This window comes from Hippocampus bargibanti, linkage group LG16 (assembly GCF_051943395.1).
Source record: "Hippocampus bargibanti isolate YZ-2025 linkage group LG16, ASM5194339v1, whole genome shotgun sequence".
Lineage (NCBI taxonomy): Eukaryota > Metazoa > Chordata > Actinopteri > Syngnathiformes > Syngnathidae > Hippocampus > Hippocampus bargibanti.
Genome location: NC_142749.1, coordinates 6,225,134 through 6,242,941, shown reverse-complemented (window position 1 = coordinate 6,242,941; position 17,808 = coordinate 6,225,134). Strand labels below are relative to the sequence as shown.

The following is a 17,808-nucleotide window of genomic DNA, read 5'->3' as shown; positions in this document are numbered from 1 at the left end:
ACACACTTTTTAAACCCCAGTTCTCAAATGCATATGCTCGTCTTAAGTTGACAATTGTATACCAGTCTTCTGATACCTCGTGCGTTGGGCTTGATTTGTGCGGACTAAGGTGAGTCTCCGATTTGGGGTGAGGTTTGTCGTCTCAGACTTGCTGGAAGACGAGGTTGACTTGCTGACACTGATCGTGGGAAGTTCCCGATGCTTGGCGCCTGGCGAGCGCTCCACCCTGGACAGCCCAGCAGCATGTGGGGTGGTGCCCATGCGTAGTGCAGCAGCCACATCTAACAGAGTGAGAGGAAGACAGAGGACAGCGGTAATACACAATCCACTTTACCACATAACTCTCACAGGGGGGTAGCTCTGTTGGATCCATGAGTGGCTCGGTGGGTGAGGTCAGTGGTTAACATGCTCAAGGTTAAACCTGACTGATTAAACAGTGGAGAAAAATCCTGCCTCCATCTGTCTGTAGTCAAAGGTCACATTACCTTGTGGTAGCATGTGTCACACCGGCATTGCTAAGGGGCTTAAGTGATTCCACAGACAGTTTTCACCTCAGCTCTCGAGGAGAGTTCCATGCAAGGTGTAGAGTGGAGATGAGATGACGGGTAAGAACATGCCATGCTTTTTTTCACCATATATTATGAATAAGAGCGAGAAAAGGAAAAAAAACTAGCAAAAAAACAGTACCAATCAAATCATTACCCTCAGCGTCTGAGAGAGTGTCACCTCCCTCGAGACTCCAAAAGGCTATTTCGCTCAGAGACTCCATATCCCATGAGCCTTCCGTGCAGTCTAAAAACACATGAACAAGTCAGAAGTTTGATGTATGGGCAAGATATGTTCAATTCTCAGATTTGCCCAGAAATTGATCGTTTTTGTCAGCCAGATGGTGTTAGATTAGCATCAGGCATGCCAGAAACGCTCGATCCCATGTCTTACAATGAACACAAGTAGAGGTGAAAATACCTGAAATACAGTATGAACATACTATTTGTATTAGATGTCGCTGTAGCCTTTCTACCATCTTTGTTACTGATGTATTGCTTTATTTTTGCATATTTGATAGTGGCTCCATACACAGCGCTTTGTTTGCAGCGATTTGAAAGTGCTCGATAAATACAGTTGAGAGTAGATCTACTGAAACCTTGGTGGAGGTCATGAATCCACCCCCATGATTCAAATGTGCGTTCAACCAAACCCATTGCAATTTAAATAAACATTAACATATTTTGCGGCGCATCAAATGAAAAATGCATAAATGGCATATCATTTCAAAAACTAAACAATAATTTCATTAAAAAAATGATTGACAACTAATAGATGTGGCTTTTGTTGTTCACTGGCAAACAAGTTCAGAAATACATAGCATTATCATGGCAATTTCCTTTACTTCCATTGTTGCTTTTGTCTACCATCCGCAAAAGCATTGCTCAGTAAGTCAGAACGCGATATCGAACCATAAAAGTACCCAGCTAATGAAGCTCAAGCACAGAGTGACGTCATTAATGACATTAGTTGGGTAAGTACCCATTTTATAGGTTGTAGAAAATGAGGTCCATTGTAAATGCCAAGAAAGGCAGATTTTTATTTTAATCGTGAAAGAAAGAAAGAAAGAAAGAAAGAAAGAAAGAAAGAAAGAAAGAAAGAAAGAAAGAAAGAAAGAAAGAAAGAAAGAAAGAAAGAAAGAAAGCAAGACAGCAAGAGTTAAGAGTATAACTGACCTGTAAAAAACGTTTGATGTTCTCTTTTTATTATCCAATACACTCAAGAATACAACTTCAATTAAAATAAAAAAAACATTACTTCCATTTAGGTGACTTTTTGCCTATGGATGTGTGATTTACCTCGCTCTGAAGACAGGCTCAATCCATTCGTCAGAAGCGAGAAACCGGGATGGTTCACAAGGCCGGCGCCGTCATGGTTTTCCTTCGTGGCCTGCAGTCGAAACTTCTCCAACTCTCGGGACAACAAGCCAAACTGTTCACTCTGGCTGCGACATTTCTCCTCCAGATCTCGCACCTTTGACTGAGCCAAAGAATCAAGAATATTGTTTGGATCATTATGTCTGTGACAAGGAGGTTTGTAAATCTGTGAGTCACACAGCCGCAAACAATTTGTTTATTCCCCAGTTGCAAATAAAGTGAACTGAAAACAGTGGAACTAATGTCAGGGGGCAATCGTCGGTCGAGTTCAACAAAGGAGTGACAGTGTTCCTGAATTTCACCCCATACTTCACTGCAGTATTTATATAAATTCTCAACATTTTAATACTGCAATTATCATACTCAAAAGCCACAAAGATTGTTTTGTGGGGTTCTAGGCAGGTTTTTTATCTGTTCTACGGTCTCACTGATGGTCAAGATTTGATTTTTAGGTTTTTATTTTCTATTACAGTGTAATATTTGCGTCTCTCTCTCTCACACACACACACACACACACACACACACACACACACACACACACACACACACACACACACACACACACACACACACACACACACACACACACACACACACACACACACACACACACACACAAACTCACACGCGCAAAGTTAGTTGAAGCACTGCTGACGTTATGTATGGTGTGAAGTTTGGTCTTGCGGTGAGTGTTTCCTGCTTGAATTCGCATGAAATAGAACGTTTCCTGTCGGCAACACCTACACAAACATCAGTTTACAAGCAGACTAAGATGCTCAAACTCATTTGAAGATGCACCGTTTTAGCACGTTGAGACCCAATCTGGCATAATCACAAAAAAAGTATATATAAATATAAAGAGACCAAATCATGCGATTGTCTCAATTGATAATTGATAACCCTAAAATATTGAGTGAGAATGAAAAGAGCTAGATGGGCAAATAGAGGATTTATGATTCTACCAACAGACTAGGGAGGATTGTGCGCAAGGGAAGATTAATACTGCAGTGCATGAGCTCAAGCAGGTTAAAGGTCAACGGTACCTGCATGCAGTCCAGGGTACTCTGGTTAGCACAGACAAAAGAAAGAAAATGGAGGAAGGGGAAGAAATTCAAATGCATGCTTCTGAAACAACAAATTCGGGAAACAGCTTCAAGAAGTAGAGTCAGCAAGAAAATCCTGTCAAGATTCACCAGAATGTCTCTTGGCTGTTTGCAAATAATTCATTCTTGTCTTTTTTCATTTTCTCCCATCTGTCAAATAATGGCCAATGCAAGTACAGCTATACAACTCACGTTTTCAGGAAGGACAGAGACTTTCTTCTGTTATTATTTTTGTTAACTAAAGGGACATCATGTATAACAAAGAAGCCAAGCAACAGGAAGTAGCATTACAATCAGGGAAGCTATACTCTACCAGCTCCCGCCGCAACACAAGCTGAGTCAACTCCTAAAATCAAATACACAATTTATTAAAAGGACAAACTGCCATGGATCTAAATAACATGGCCAGCAAACTAAAATGGACAATGATACTTTTGATGTCAACCATCGATGTTGTGTCTAAAAGGTGATCCTGGCAAAGGCAGCAGATCACTGTTGCCATGTGCAAGGCATTTTAAAATAACACAGTGAAAGACACCCCCTCACAAAAAAACTAAGACTTTGCTTGTTGTTGTCTAAAAACGCATCTGAAATTTAAAAAAAAAAAAAGGTTTCAAAACTTACACTTCCATTAGCGCTTTTATGCAGTACATAGAAAGCCTAAAACAGCAATTAAGTTAATATCAAACTATTTCTGCCTGTGTAAAAATATCACAGAGCCATACAATATAGAAAGTTAATACATTCTGGATACAGCATGTTCACAAGCAGCGGCTCCTCTCTCTACCAGCAAATTGGCATTTTTTTTTGTCAAAGTCATTATAAGTGCCTTGCACGCTGGGTCCGATAGGACAGTTATTTCATCTGTGCTGTATGTCATGCATATTTGACAATAAAACTGACTTTGACAAGCTCCCCTCCCCAAAACAAACCCCACCACATGACATCAGTGAAAACAACCTCACCTCCAACATCTGCACCACCCCTTCATGTTCCCTCTTTGCAAATAACTGAGCCTTAAAAAAGACAAAATAAATAAAAAAAACATTAAATCACAAAGATGATTGAGTTAGGTGTACACATAATTCTGGGTCATAACTATTTGAAGACAACCAGGTGGCTTTATTGGTGCCCAGAGGGTGCCTCCTGCTGGGCAAAGCATTTCATAAACACAACAGTGTGGCGGATGGCTGAGGTTCGTACCCGTTGTAAGCGTTTGATTTCATCCTGCTTGAACTTGAGAATAGCCAATGCCTGCTCATGTTCCAATTCCAACTGCTGCCTTCGCTCAGCGACCTCTCGCATATGCTGCTCAAAAAGACAAAATATTAGTTGGTGAGTAGGGCAGAAAGCATTTCAAACTGAATGGAAAAAACAGTTGAGGCCCATTGTACACCTTTAGGACCTGCTCTAGGTTCTCCAGTTTGGCACAGAGTCTCTGATTCTCCTCGAGAACTGAATTGTGTTGAGCGGTCACTTTCAAGAGTTCTTCCCTCAACTCCTCATTCTCAACTCGAGTCTGTAGAACAAGGTCATTTTAATGTCTCTCATTGACATTGCTTTTCTTGAAGACCAAACATCATCATTATTCAAAAAATGTGCTGGTAAATCAAGTTTTAGCTGGTCCGAAATGTTCCGTACAACAATCGTAGACGTGGTTAATGGACAATATGGACACGAACCAGGTCGAGCAGCTGTGCCGTCCTCCTGAGGAGATCTGCCTCCTCCTTTAGCTTCTCATTTTTGCCCTGCTCATCCTTAAGCTGGCTCTCCTGTCACGAAAACACCATACTTACTTGAATAAAACAATCTCTGTCCAGTTTTAGGTGTAATGCCAAGATTTAAAGGACAAAAAGATGATCACTTACCAAATCCAGGCATTTCTTCTGCCGCTTCTTTGCTTCATGCTCAAGATTTTCACATTCTTTTCTCTTCTTCGTCAGCTCACACTCCTAAAATGGCAACAAACCAACAAAGGCAAAAACATTAATTTGGCTACGTCATCATTCTGAGAAATTGATACGGGCTTGTGATTTGGTCTGAACATCGTTTTGGTGAGGTACCTCATGTAAACTAGTGAGAGTCTCTAAATATGACTTTCTTTGGGGTAATGAACAAAACAACAGTTCATTTACAATTTCAGAAAACACAGCATTCAGTCTCCATATCGACTTCCTATATGATAGCAACGAGGCAGTATGCATTTTAGCATGACTTATTTATTCTAAATCAGTGGTTTTTGATCTTGTTAGAGGCACCAAACCCCACCAGTTTCATATGCTCATTCACCAAACTATTTTTAAAAATAAAAATAAATACATAAATGCATTTTTTTTTTACTGGTGCACGAAATGAAGTGTGCATTAATATCCCTTTGACACAACAAAACCAACACAGTGCATGAACTTGTGTTGTGTTCTTGTATTCCCCATCTCCATGCAGCTTCAGGAAGTGTTCCTTCAGTTTAGCAGGTGCAAGACTAGAGTTGCTCAACTTGGCATTGCAAATCATTCAGATGGGACGCTGACTCCCAACATGTTCCGTGATACATTTAAATTCATGTTTTACATCTTTGTCCGACCACTTTCTTTCATTGCCCGACATGCTTATCATGGATTAAAATATTAGGGAGTCTCACTCAGACACATATACAGTCCTCTTCAAGTAGTCTGATGGGGAAGTTTCACTCTGCTGCATAAACGTGCGACCTTAAAGTGGGCCGATAGAAAATCTCAGAACAGGACGCTTTCAAATACTGTGCCCACTAACTGCAGACGAGACCGAGGGGTGGACCGAACTCCTGAGACGACTCACCGAACCCCTAAGGTTCGATCAAACCCAGTTTAAGAACCACTGTTGGTTCTTAAACTGTTGAAATACACCTCAGTTTGACAAATATGACCTATTTTTCAACAAATTAATTTCATTGCATTGCAAAATTGCAGATCTCTCCATAAGAGGATTCATATGACTTTCAAACAAGAACAGGTTGAACTCCCTTGATAAGTTTATATGTCATGCTGATGAACGGAGTACTGGAACTGTGTACATAACGCTCGAGCAAGTCAAGACATAAGAATCAGAATCATATTTATTGCCAAGTATGTAGAACACACAAGAAATGTGTCTTCGGTAGAACACGCTGCACTGGTATCATCATAAAAAACATGCAAACAGGTACAATACATCTTTCTTTCTCTCAGCCGCTACAGGAGATACTGACCAGATAATGAAGATGCTTGTCCTCTGAATTGTTCTCTTGATGTGGGGGAGTTGGGCTAAGGCCCGAGTGGGGCGTCACTGGGAGCCCCGACTCATCCTCCTCTCCGGGAGTCTTCTCACACGTAGATGAGGAGTCATCTAATGGCGCACATGGGGTTTCTCCGACAACCTGACAGAAGCACAAATCGACCAGGTCAATCATTTTACATTCATAGATGCGTCCCTTCATGTATGTATTCTGCGATCCGCTTTATCCTCAAGGGTTGCTGAGGTTCTGGAGCCTATCACAGCCGTCTTTGGGTAATAGGCAGGGGACACCCTGAACCGGTTACCAGCCAATCACAGGGCACAGAGAGACAAGCAACCATCCATCCTCACACTCACACATAGGGACAATTTAAGAGTGTTCAATAAGCCTGCCCTGTATGTTTTTTTTTAATGTGGAAGAAAACCGGAGTGTCCATAGTAAACCCATGCAGGCCCAAGGGTAACATGCTAACTCCTCACAGGAAGGCCGAGAGAATCAAGCCCACAAATTCTGCAAACTACTGAAGGCGTAGGAGTGACACGCACGGCCCGCCACTGAATCACACTCCCACCAATTTGTGAGTGACAGATCATCAAGGAGCCTCCTTACCCAGTATCTGTTTAGAACCAACAAAGAATCAGCAGGGATTTCCCCGAGTCTGTAACATAACTACAAAACATCACGAGGAAGCTTTTTTGGGAATTAGGAAGGGTGTAAGACTTAATGACAGTCTTCTTACAAATTACTGGCAGTTATTTTTAGAACGTGTTGGATCTGTCTTCTATCCAACCGAGTGCAGTTAGGCTAGTGAGAGTTGTGAAGCATTATATAATTTTAGTGCAAGCCTACTTATAGTCGACAGCTGAAGAAGTAACAGGGCTAGTGACGCCAAAGGACACACACTAATAACAAACAAGATGGGCAGCACTGAGCCACAGCTTGCAAAAATAGTCCCTCTTATACACAGATATCAAAGTCTAGGCCAGGGTGCCAAACCTGGTCCGCCACATAATTTCATGCGGTCCGCGAAAGTAAATCAAACATGGCAACTATTGTGATGCTTGCTACAATATGTACAAAAAATTCTCATGTAATAAAAAAACGTAAGCATTTTTGTGTTGCCAAACAACTATTACAGTAACTCAAATAATAGTGAAAGAAGTTATGTTTTACCCTTTTATATGATTTACGTAATAATTGTCATCCAAGAGAAATGGTAGCGAGAATGTGGCTTGCAACAAAAAATAGGTTTGACAACCCTGCTTTCTGACACGTTTAATTGTCTATTTATTCAGATTCAGAATGGAATGCAATGAGCACATTATTCTTCAGCAAGTAGATGGTGTATTAGCAATGCACAAAAATAGCAAACAGACAACTCAAACATTACAAGTTTTAAAAAGTGGTTATGCAAATAAATTTGATTGTCTTTGCATTGTGTGCCTTATAAAAACACAAGAAATTGCCCCACCCAACAAATCTTTTTTCTCCCGAAAATAGCTATAGACAATCCCAAAAAGTTTCACCGGGTTGAGCCATAACGCACTTACGTCACCTACGTGCAGGTTGAGGCAGTCAAAGCAAGTTCGAGGATACCTCTGCCAAAGCAGGAGCAAGCAAGCAATACATCTGGGCTACGACTGTGGCTAAACATTGATTCTTATAAGTATCATTCTCATAAAGAATAAAAGGCGTAGTTAATAGAGTGAAATACGGAGCAGACCCAGGCTAATTGTAATGCTAATCTAATGTTACTGTGAAAGTCCTTGATTGATCCAGTACACTGTCAAGAGAAGCCTGTCTGCAGTCCGTTTTACCACAGTCCTGCACTCACACTTATGAATTTGTGACTTGTTTACATTTTGTTGTGGTTTAATTTGATTATGTAACACAGCATGTTATCAGAAATAAAGGTTGCATGGAAATGTTGGACAGTATAGTGTACACAACATTAGCATGCATTTGCTCCTTACAAATCTTTGACTTTTTTTTGGCTTTCCCTTTTCGTATTTCAATGAAGCTCACATATTTGTGGTATGCCATTTACTAATCCATCTATTTAAGGAATGTATTTTTCCTGTGCCCCATGATTTGCTGAAAACCAGCTCTGGCTCTTATTTTTTTCCATCCCAAGTTAAAAAAAAACAAACAAACATGTAAATCAGGTTAATGAAACACTCTAAACTCTCCCCAGATGTGAGGATGAGCACAGATGATTGTTTGTCTGTGTACTCTGGGATTGGCTGGCAACCAGATCAGGGTGCATCTGCTGATGGCCCAAAGACACCTGCCGTACGTTCCAGTGCCCCATCGACACTCGTGAGGATAATCGGATTAAAAATAATGGACAAAATAAAAGGTGCAAATATGTGAATCTTTAGTGTGCAGGGGTCGGCTGTATTTACAATTTAAACTGTTAAACTCATTCACGACCAGACGGTGTGCAAAAAAGTGTCCGCTCCAGTGTCAGGGTTTTTGTCTTTTTCACTCATATTGCAGGACTCACAGACTATTGAGTTATAGGACGACTGATAGAGATTAGACAGAATAGAAGTTAACATATCTAAAAGTTTCAAGGTTAGTTAGCCGTCAAACACAAAGCCCACAATGGCAGCACAGAGAAACCTGGGGTCAATCCTAGGTGAACAGACATAGCCCGTTAACCTGTCATCCTGTCATCTTCATGTAGGAGATCTGGCCTTGGACTGATTTAGTACTTGGTCCTTCACAGGACATAAGTTAGGACTTGGGAAACTCCTTCACATCAAGAGGTCATTAGCCAGGTTACAAATCTATTGGTTCAGGGCAAGACAACTAATTAAAATGTTCTGTTGTTTATCGTTGTTGGTGCTTGGGACGTCCAGAGGCATGGTATTCAAATCAGAAGACTATGTTTTACTAATGTATCACTTAAATTGGCATATACTCTCAATAAATAGATGCAGAAGTTGGGCGTCAGTCATGAATGGCTGCGTCCCCTGCCAGCAGTAAAAGACAAGGAAAAAAAGGTACATGCTGCCCCCTCGTGGAAGGGCAAAATATTTCCAGAGGTCTGACGAGCACTTTAGTGACACCCATCACAAAAAAAAAAAAAAAAAAAAATGGAATGGCGCGCCATGTCACACTTTTCAATTCTCGAATAAATGTAGGAATGGCAGCGAATGAGTTCACATTAGAACATCTGCTGCCAACATCTATAGCACTCAAATCGGGAGGAGTGAAACAACAGCGACCCAAAACAACACATCTGTAATACAGTAAACCAGGAACAGGAAATAAATCTTAAAGCTTACTGCTTATGAGGGTAGGTTAATTCACACACAGGATCCTGCTCAAGGAAACCCCTTGGCAGCAATCAAACCTGCAATTTATTTCAAAAGATAATCACTGTCTCATCAGAACTTAGCCACCCAGCAGCATTCTAGTTGCCCTGAATTTGTGGTACAACAATGTGAGTATGGGAACCAGAAATATGTTTGAAGCTCTCCCTTTGGTCTGTGTCTCTGAGCTCTTAAAGCAGTTCCTCCCACCTCTTCACTCAGTTGTTTCTCTAATAATAGCTTTGTCAGCTGTGAGGCTTTATATAGCCAGCTTCAGGCAATTGATTTAAATAAAGGCCCAGGGCTTGAAAGAAATACACTCGTATAACTTTACAGATTATTTTTCATTTTTACAATACAGGGTGGGCGGCCCGGTAGTCGAGTGGTTAGCACACCGGCTTCACAGTGCAGAGGTCGCCGGTTCGCGTCCCGGTCCGGCCTCCCTGTGTGGAGTTTGCATGTTCTCCCCGGACCCGCGTGGGTTTTCTCCGGGTCCTCCGGTTTCCTCCCACACTCCAAAAACATGCTTGGCAGGCAGATTGACCACTCCAAATTGTCCCTAGGTGTGAGTGTGAGAGTGACTGTTGTACGTCCTTGTGTGCCCTGCGATTGGCTGGCAACCAATTCAGGGTGTCCCCCGCCTTGTGCCCGAAGACAGCTGAGATAGGCTCCAGCAACCCCCGCGACCCTAATGAGGAATAAGCGGTACGGAAAATGAGATGAGAGAGACAATACAGGGTGTGATTTTTTTTTTGCCCCATCTTTCGATTCCCTTTTGATTTTTATAAAACCACTTCGTTTATATCGGGAGAAGGCTGCTGAGCCTTGAACTGCCAGGCAGGCGACCGAGAGGAAGACCGAAGAGGAGGTTTATGGATGTGGTCAAAGATGACATGAAGGTAGCTGGTGTGAGAGAAGAGGATGCACAAAACCGGGATAGATGGAGGACATTTTTTTGCTGGCGACCCCTGAAGGGAAAAGCCGAAAGGAAAAGAAGAAGAAGACTTTGTGTTTTTGTTTCAATACTGTGATTGGTACCTGTCTGTAATCAGTGTAATTCTTGCATTTTGTGCCTGCAATTACCAAAAAGAAAATTGTGTTCATGCCCCGCAGCGCTGACTCTCCAGTTTGATCAGACTTGGCAATTTAGCTTCAAGGCCAACCCTAGGCCCTGTGATACAGAGGAGCCTATTAGTTGGAGACCATGTTAACAAAATTAAAATGTAGCTTATTAACTCATTCACTGCCAGACGTGCAAAAATGTGTCTACAGCAGTGCCAGGGTTTTTGTCATTATAACTCAAATTCAAAGGACCCACAGAATATTGAGTATTAGGACTATATAAACATTCAATGCAGCGTACGAAACCTTAAGACTCTCTTCTTTCGTCAGTGGGAGTCTTCCACACAATTTCACCGGCGGGCAAATCTCAGCTACTGGTGTAGGGGTGATTCAAAACTTGAATTTTATGGTGTGGCGCAGTGCCAGATTGTAAATTGTCAAACACTAAGAAGCTTTCACACGCAAAAAAATAAATACAGTAAAGTCTCGTTATATCGATATCGGATATATCGATAGTCCCGGTTATATCGATACTATTTCTATGCACGCACGGAGAAAATTACATGCAAACAGGGTCGGATATATCGATAGTCTCGGTTATATCGATATTTTTTCGGACTCCCTTGAATATCGATATAACGAGACTTTACTGTACATTTCCAAATTTAACCCACTGAGAGAAAGCTGGGCACTGGCTGCTGCCAAATTATTCAAACATCCTGTTTTTACAACAATACTGGAACATATTTTCAATTTCATATGTCCCAATAGATAAATTGCCGTGGAGTCAGAACACTTCAAAGGCTCCATTTTGCATTAATCGCAGACCAAGACCACTAAAATGTTTCACATGAAAGGTCTTCCTGTTGTTTTGGAGACTTCTTGTTTATTTGAATGGAGAACGGAGGTGTGCATTTTTACCGCAGGTGTCACTGTTTCATTGTCTGGTTCATACAAAATTGACTGTAAAAAAGGGTTGCCCCAAAGTTGATTTCAAAATAAATATAATCAGCATGCATGTGATGTGTAATTCTGACATTTTTTTACCAAAGGGCTAACATTGTTCATTATGGATGAAAAATTGGGATACTAAAGCATCATTACAACATGTGTTGTCCACATAAAAATGGAAAACAAAATTAATTGAGTTTTGGGCCACATCTATTAATGACGAGCAGCCCAAGGTCTACCCCAGCTCTTATGCAAACTTAGATGGAAAAGATTCCAGCTCATGTAACCCTAACACGGACTGTTAGAATTAGTTATTTAACCCAACACGGACAAGTGTGACACAAAATAGATGAACGTATAATCAAACCAGAATGAAAGAATTCCACCTCTCAAGCTTCAACAATAAATGTATTTTGTTGCCAAAAGCTAACAGATTGTAATTTCAGATTTAAGTAAAGGTGACACAGTGCTACACGTGCCCTTGGTCCAAGGTGGTGCAGGCATCAAATTTAAACTTAATTTAAATAAATAAATAAAGCGGGTTACCTCATTCACTGCCAGATGATGTGCAAAAATCTGTCCAGTCCAGTGCCAGGGTTTTTGTCATTTTCACTCAAATTTCTGGACCCACAGAATATTGAGTTTTAGGCCTCCATAAACATTGAATGCAGCATATGACATCTGAGACTATCTTCTTTCATCAGAAAATAAAGTATATTTCGAGCTTAGTTGGTTAAAGAGTTATCTGCATTGAAAGTGGGGATGGTTGTACCAAAGGCAAATACTGCCTCCTCGTGGAGGAGGCAGTATTTGCCTTTGAAGTCTGACTGCAACTTGATTCGTACTCCCTCATCCACAAGAAAAAAAAATTCGGGACACACTCGGGAATGGCATTCCATGTCATGCTTTTCAATTCCCAAACAAATTCAGGAATGGCAGTAAATGAGTTATAAGGGTGGGAGGGGTGAAGTTTGAACAGTCAATAGCTTTACTTTGGGGTGTATGCAATTGAATATACACTGTAGATTGAAAAGGATTTGCAAATCACTATATTCTGGTATTTACGTTTTCCATATCATAACTTCACTCAAACTGGTATTGGTATTTCATTGAATTCATTCTCAGTTCTGTCCCCGCTTTGGTCTATATAAGTGAATACCAGAGTAGATTGGAAAAATAAAAGTATGAAGGGATAAATGAATGTGATTCGGCAGTAAATTGGAAGCTATGCCCCATGTAGCACTGTTCCCAGAAGAGAAACCAAACTACAGCATTGACGGAGGCGATAGCATCAGTGACCCAGCCAACCATTGCAAAATGGGTCAGTCTCGTGTTTAGAAGATTTTGGTTGCATCACGTTCCCACCCTTATGTCACGGAGATGCTACACGTTAACATTACTAAGGGATTTTTCCCTGAACCACATTCGCGCCGCTGGAAGAGGCACAGGAATTATATCTTTTGTCCTCACTCATTCTCTTGATGATTATATATGCATAGTTAATCTACGGTAATTGTATTCCTGCACACATCGGTCAACATCACTCGTCAACGAAAGGATTGCGGGATGGACCCGGGCCAAGGCTTAATAAGTACACCTCTAGATCCACAGCAGTGGGCCTCTGTCTACACTCAAAACTGAAGGGGTCGAGGCAAACTAAGGGATCAAGAACAACCTGGAACCCAGGAGCACTAACGCAGGGACACACTCCATTCAGCAGTCCCTGAGTGCCATAAGCACATTGGTGTAATCCCTGCAGACTACTGAAACGGGTAACTGGATCACTTCTTTTAAAAGCACCTTAATGGATTGGCCTGGCCATTGATTTTCTTTTTAAATACAGATCATATCGCCGTCCAGCAGTCAAATGCAGTTGCGTCCCTGTATCTGAAGGCTTCGAGATGAAAATTGTTTTTTTTAACTGTCCTTGATTAGGTGTTGTGCCTTTAAAGTGTAATTGATGACAAAAAAAAAGATGTCAATGTCAAATAAAACGTTGCCACAAAACAATTTGACTGGAATTAATGTTAAAAGAGTTGCAAGACCAACGTGCAAAAAGTCACGATCGAAAACAGACAACGCTCGATAAGTCATTAAAAAACTCCAACACAACACCTTGAGCAAGCTGCCACCATCCCAGTTTGACACCCAGATATGTGCCATGTCACTGTTGACAATTGCATGACTTGAATCTCACCTCCAACAAACTAAAATGAGGTAAGATGACAAACAGCCAACGGAAACGAAACCCCAAAACAACACAAGATCATCAAATGACCTACCCCTTTTGCGTGATCTGGGGCCACATTAAGGCTGTCGCCTGCCGGGCCTGCTAGTTATCCAGAGCCGGGCTCGGTAGAAAAGTCTTTGCTGCGGCTGGAGTCTTACCTACCACCCAAAACCCTCTCACCGCTGCCACAGCAACAGAGAGCGGATTACTGGACTGTACCATTCTGTTGTTAGAGGGGATTAGAGTTCACACAACATGGCCCCGTTCTGGGTGTTCGTGTACCACCGTGAGTGCGTGTGTACGGCCCACAAAGGAGAGATTACCACAATCGGCATTCTCATTTGAGCTTCCCAGGGAAAGACTGTACATGACAGACACTTGCGGATCAAGAGGAACATACTAAGGGCATAATGATATGCTAAACATTCATGTCAACGCATACACAGACAGAAAATAGTTTATTCCTTCACAGAACAACAAAGGCAACAAATATGTTGTCAGACACTAAATTTGCCACAGTGTACGAAGATCATAACCACATTATGTAAGTTAGTCCTACATCTATGATCTAACTTGAAACTTAGTGTGGCCATCATATCAAAGCATCGGTTTTCAATATGCAAAATGTAGCAAGTGGGCAACGGAAAGTAGACAAAGTCTGGTATTAAATGTGGAGATAAGATCAAGAATGTGTGTGTGAGTTTTGCATCTTTGATCGGGTCCAAGTTTGAGAAAGGGAATCATCTCATTATGGCTAGCGGCAGATTAGTATCGGCTCAAACGACAAGCCATTATATAACGCGGCAAAACAGCATGCGTGCCAACAGAAACATACTCTTCAGATTCAGAGCTAAATGTTCCATTGCCAAGACAGTTTCCTGTCTTCCAATTTGGGGTGAAAATATTTGCTTTGCCTTTATGACAACGGATCAGGAAGATGGGAATATTTGTTCCCCCGCCCCCAAATATACCGTACTTTCTGCTCTATAAGGCACACCTAAAGGCCTTCGTTTTTCTCAAAAGCTAACCATGTGTTTTATACTCCAGTGTGCCTTATATCAGCGTCGGAAACTCATGTCAAAATGTCAGCGGACACCAGGGCAGACAACTCTGAAAAGTTGGCTGCCCAGCCATAAAGTTGCCTTCCCCATTTTTCACATCTTGAAAGACAATAAGATGACTAATCACAAAAAAAAAAACATTGTTGCAAAGTGTTAAGGATTTTTTTTATTAAGGAAGTACCTACCACAAATGCTCCCTTGCTTAATTTATCGTAATATCCCTTAAAGGACAACCAACATCACTTTTTCGTTTTTTAACTGACACCAGAAAAATGTTTTATAGCATCTAAAATACCCAAAACACGCAGTATACTTTTAGTCAAATGCAAAACACCAATAAAAATGACTTAAAGTGTCCAAAATCTGCAAAAAATTGAGCTGCGAATTGGGCATTTTCAGAAAGTCCCGCCCCCAGTTCGTGAAGTCACGCCAAGACGTCTTGCATTGCTTGTGAATCAAAACAATGGCTTCAGATTCTGAGAATATGCTTTCTTGTTACACATCCAGTTATGAATATGGTTCAAATAGTTCTGAAGAGGAAAGCATACATGTTTGCAATCGCTTAAAGAATTTATTTGTGCCATTTTGAGGCAACATTGGGGGAAAATCTCTCACCCAAAAAAGAGGCACAAAATGGCGACCTCCTGTGGCCACCTCCGTTTACACAGGCTGATAAATTCCTTATATGGCGCTTGGACGCCCTCTTCTGGCCCTCTGGCGGCTTTTGGGTGCAACATGAGGTCCCCAGACCAAACATGTACAGCAAAATACATTGACGTGATAGAAGGACCGCTACAATGCGTCTTTTTTACGGTCAAGGGCAGTCCTTTAGTGACGCCACGTACGGACTCGTCACCAACTCAAAAACAAGACTTCCTGAATATTCAGCGCGAGTCTTAAAATGTAAAATATAGCTATATGCGGGGGAATCTTTCTAAAATACGCTCAGTAGAAGTCATTTGAAGCCATTTTACAAATCATGGACACAACTTGTCCGGAGACGTCGGTTGTCCTTTAATGATGATTTTGCTCCAGTTGTCGTTTGTCCATACACTGTTCGGCATGTTGCACAATGCAATCTTTGCGTCGTCTGCTACAAGCCATGTTAACTACTCTTTCCACGATGCTTTTACTAATAATAATGATACATTAATTTCTAAGTGCCTTTCAAAACTCTCAAGGACACTTTATAGTCACGGGATAATGTACGTTTACGTTTTGTAGCATCATAAATTTTGTTAGCTTCTTTTGAATCTTTCTTCTGGGGCTGAGGTTCTGTGCATCTACTTTGGAAAATGATATGCAAATGCACGACCTTATAACGCTCGGGAAAGTCCGGAAGCACAAAGCAGGCTTCTGATTGGCTGCCGTGCCGAGTATGCAAATTGCAAACGAACCAAAATTCCAAAATTTCCAAACCGAACGAAGATTTCAAAATAAATTATTCCGATTTTGAAATCTTTGTTCAAACGTTTGCTTTATTAAATAAAGCAAACGTTTCATTTGAAAAAAAAAATCGGTGCACCTTATACCGTATTATCCAGTGTATAAACTGCACTGGAGTATAAGGTGCACCCCCAATGAATTGTGTATTTTCAAGTTATTTCGTATATAAGGCACACTGGACTATAAGGCGCACCTTCAATGAATGAAAAATGTTTTGTAAACATAATATACATAAATATTTAAGTATTCCAAATATAAGGCACACCAAATTATAAGGCACTACAGTAGATGATGGGGTTACGCACTACCTCTACGGGGGGAAATGGAGTCAATGGCTGCTGACAGTAGTTGCGAGACCTGGTATGGCTCAATATTACTTCACACAAGGCGCACCAGCGTATAAGGTTCAGGGTCATCTTTTGCAGAAAATGAAGGTTTTTGCGTGCGCCTTATATACCGGAAAATACGGTATGTCATTCGTTGAAGGTGCACCTAATAATCCGGTGCGCCGTATAGTATAGAAAATACGGGCATTAATGAAGTGTCGCCAGCGATTTTTACCTTTTCTTTGACAACCTCCACCTCAGCAGATGTCCCGCATTTATCTGGGCCACCAGGATCAGGATTGTGGTTTCGGTGCATCGTGGTCGAGGTGACAGCCAACTGTCTTTGAAGTCTGAGAACTTCTCGTTGAGACTCTCTGAGAAGTTTCTCAAATTCAACTTTGCTTGAAGGCACAGGAGAACCCTATGAAGACACACGGTGTGGAGGATATCAATAAAACACAGAACAATTAACACCAATGCGCTGATATTTCATTTTTAGGAACTGGAGTTATCACATCATTGATTTGAGTCAACGCTGATGCTTATATTCGATCTACATTGAAATGACTGGAAATCAAAGTTGACATGTTGATCGTGTTTCATATTTGTCTTTTGACGTCAAACCCGAATGCTTTCAGTATGCATCAAAAGTCATTGAAACGGCAATTGTGCTTCAAATCTTTTATTGGAGGAGAGCAGATTTTTGGGGGGGTTTATTATTGATGGGAGAACAATTGTTGTCCAGCAGAGAGGGGACTTGAGCCAAAATGATGCAGAGTCTGAATTGGTAGTTGAATTTAAACTTTTTCAAGATCATTAACAATCGCAGGCAAATCCGCAATCAATGAATATAAATGACAGGACAAGAAAGACGTGAGATGTAAGAAATTAGAAATGAAAATGTTCATACTTTAGCAGCGCCCAGCCGCGCCTCCAGTTCCCTGAAGTCCTGCTGCAGGGCGGCGATCTCCTTGTCCTTACACAACAGTGCATCTGCATGCTGGGCCAGATCACGCGCTCGCTGTCGTGCAAATGCCCTCTTGTAGTGTTCGACTGATCCGGGCCTGATCAGTGATGGAGAATTCACCTACAAGGAGAAAGTTGAAGACATATTGTGACAATTTCTAGAGAAAGATT

At 41.3% G+C, this 17,808-nt stretch overlaps 1 protein-coding gene across 1 annotated transcript in view; it reads right to left on the bottom strand.

Moving 5' to 3' along the window:
- Positions 1-17,808, bottom strand: part of tspoap1 (TSPO associated protein 1) — a 45,278-nt gene that overhangs the window by 17,792 nt on the left and 9,678 nt on the right. The window contains 13 exon segments of the mRNA XM_089016585.1: positions 77-129; positions 132-281; positions 703-792; positions 1,845-2,025; positions 3,339-3,371; positions 3,991-4,041; positions 4,229-4,333; positions 4,422-4,544; positions 4,708-4,797; positions 4,894-4,977; positions 6,249-6,416; positions 16,907-17,092; positions 17,582-17,758. Of these exon segments, the coding sequence (XP_088872711.1) occupies positions 77-129; positions 132-281; positions 703-792; positions 1,845-2,025; positions 3,339-3,371; positions 3,991-4,041; positions 4,229-4,333; positions 4,422-4,544; positions 4,708-4,797; positions 4,894-4,977; positions 6,249-6,416; positions 16,907-17,092; positions 17,582-17,758 (1,491 nt within the window).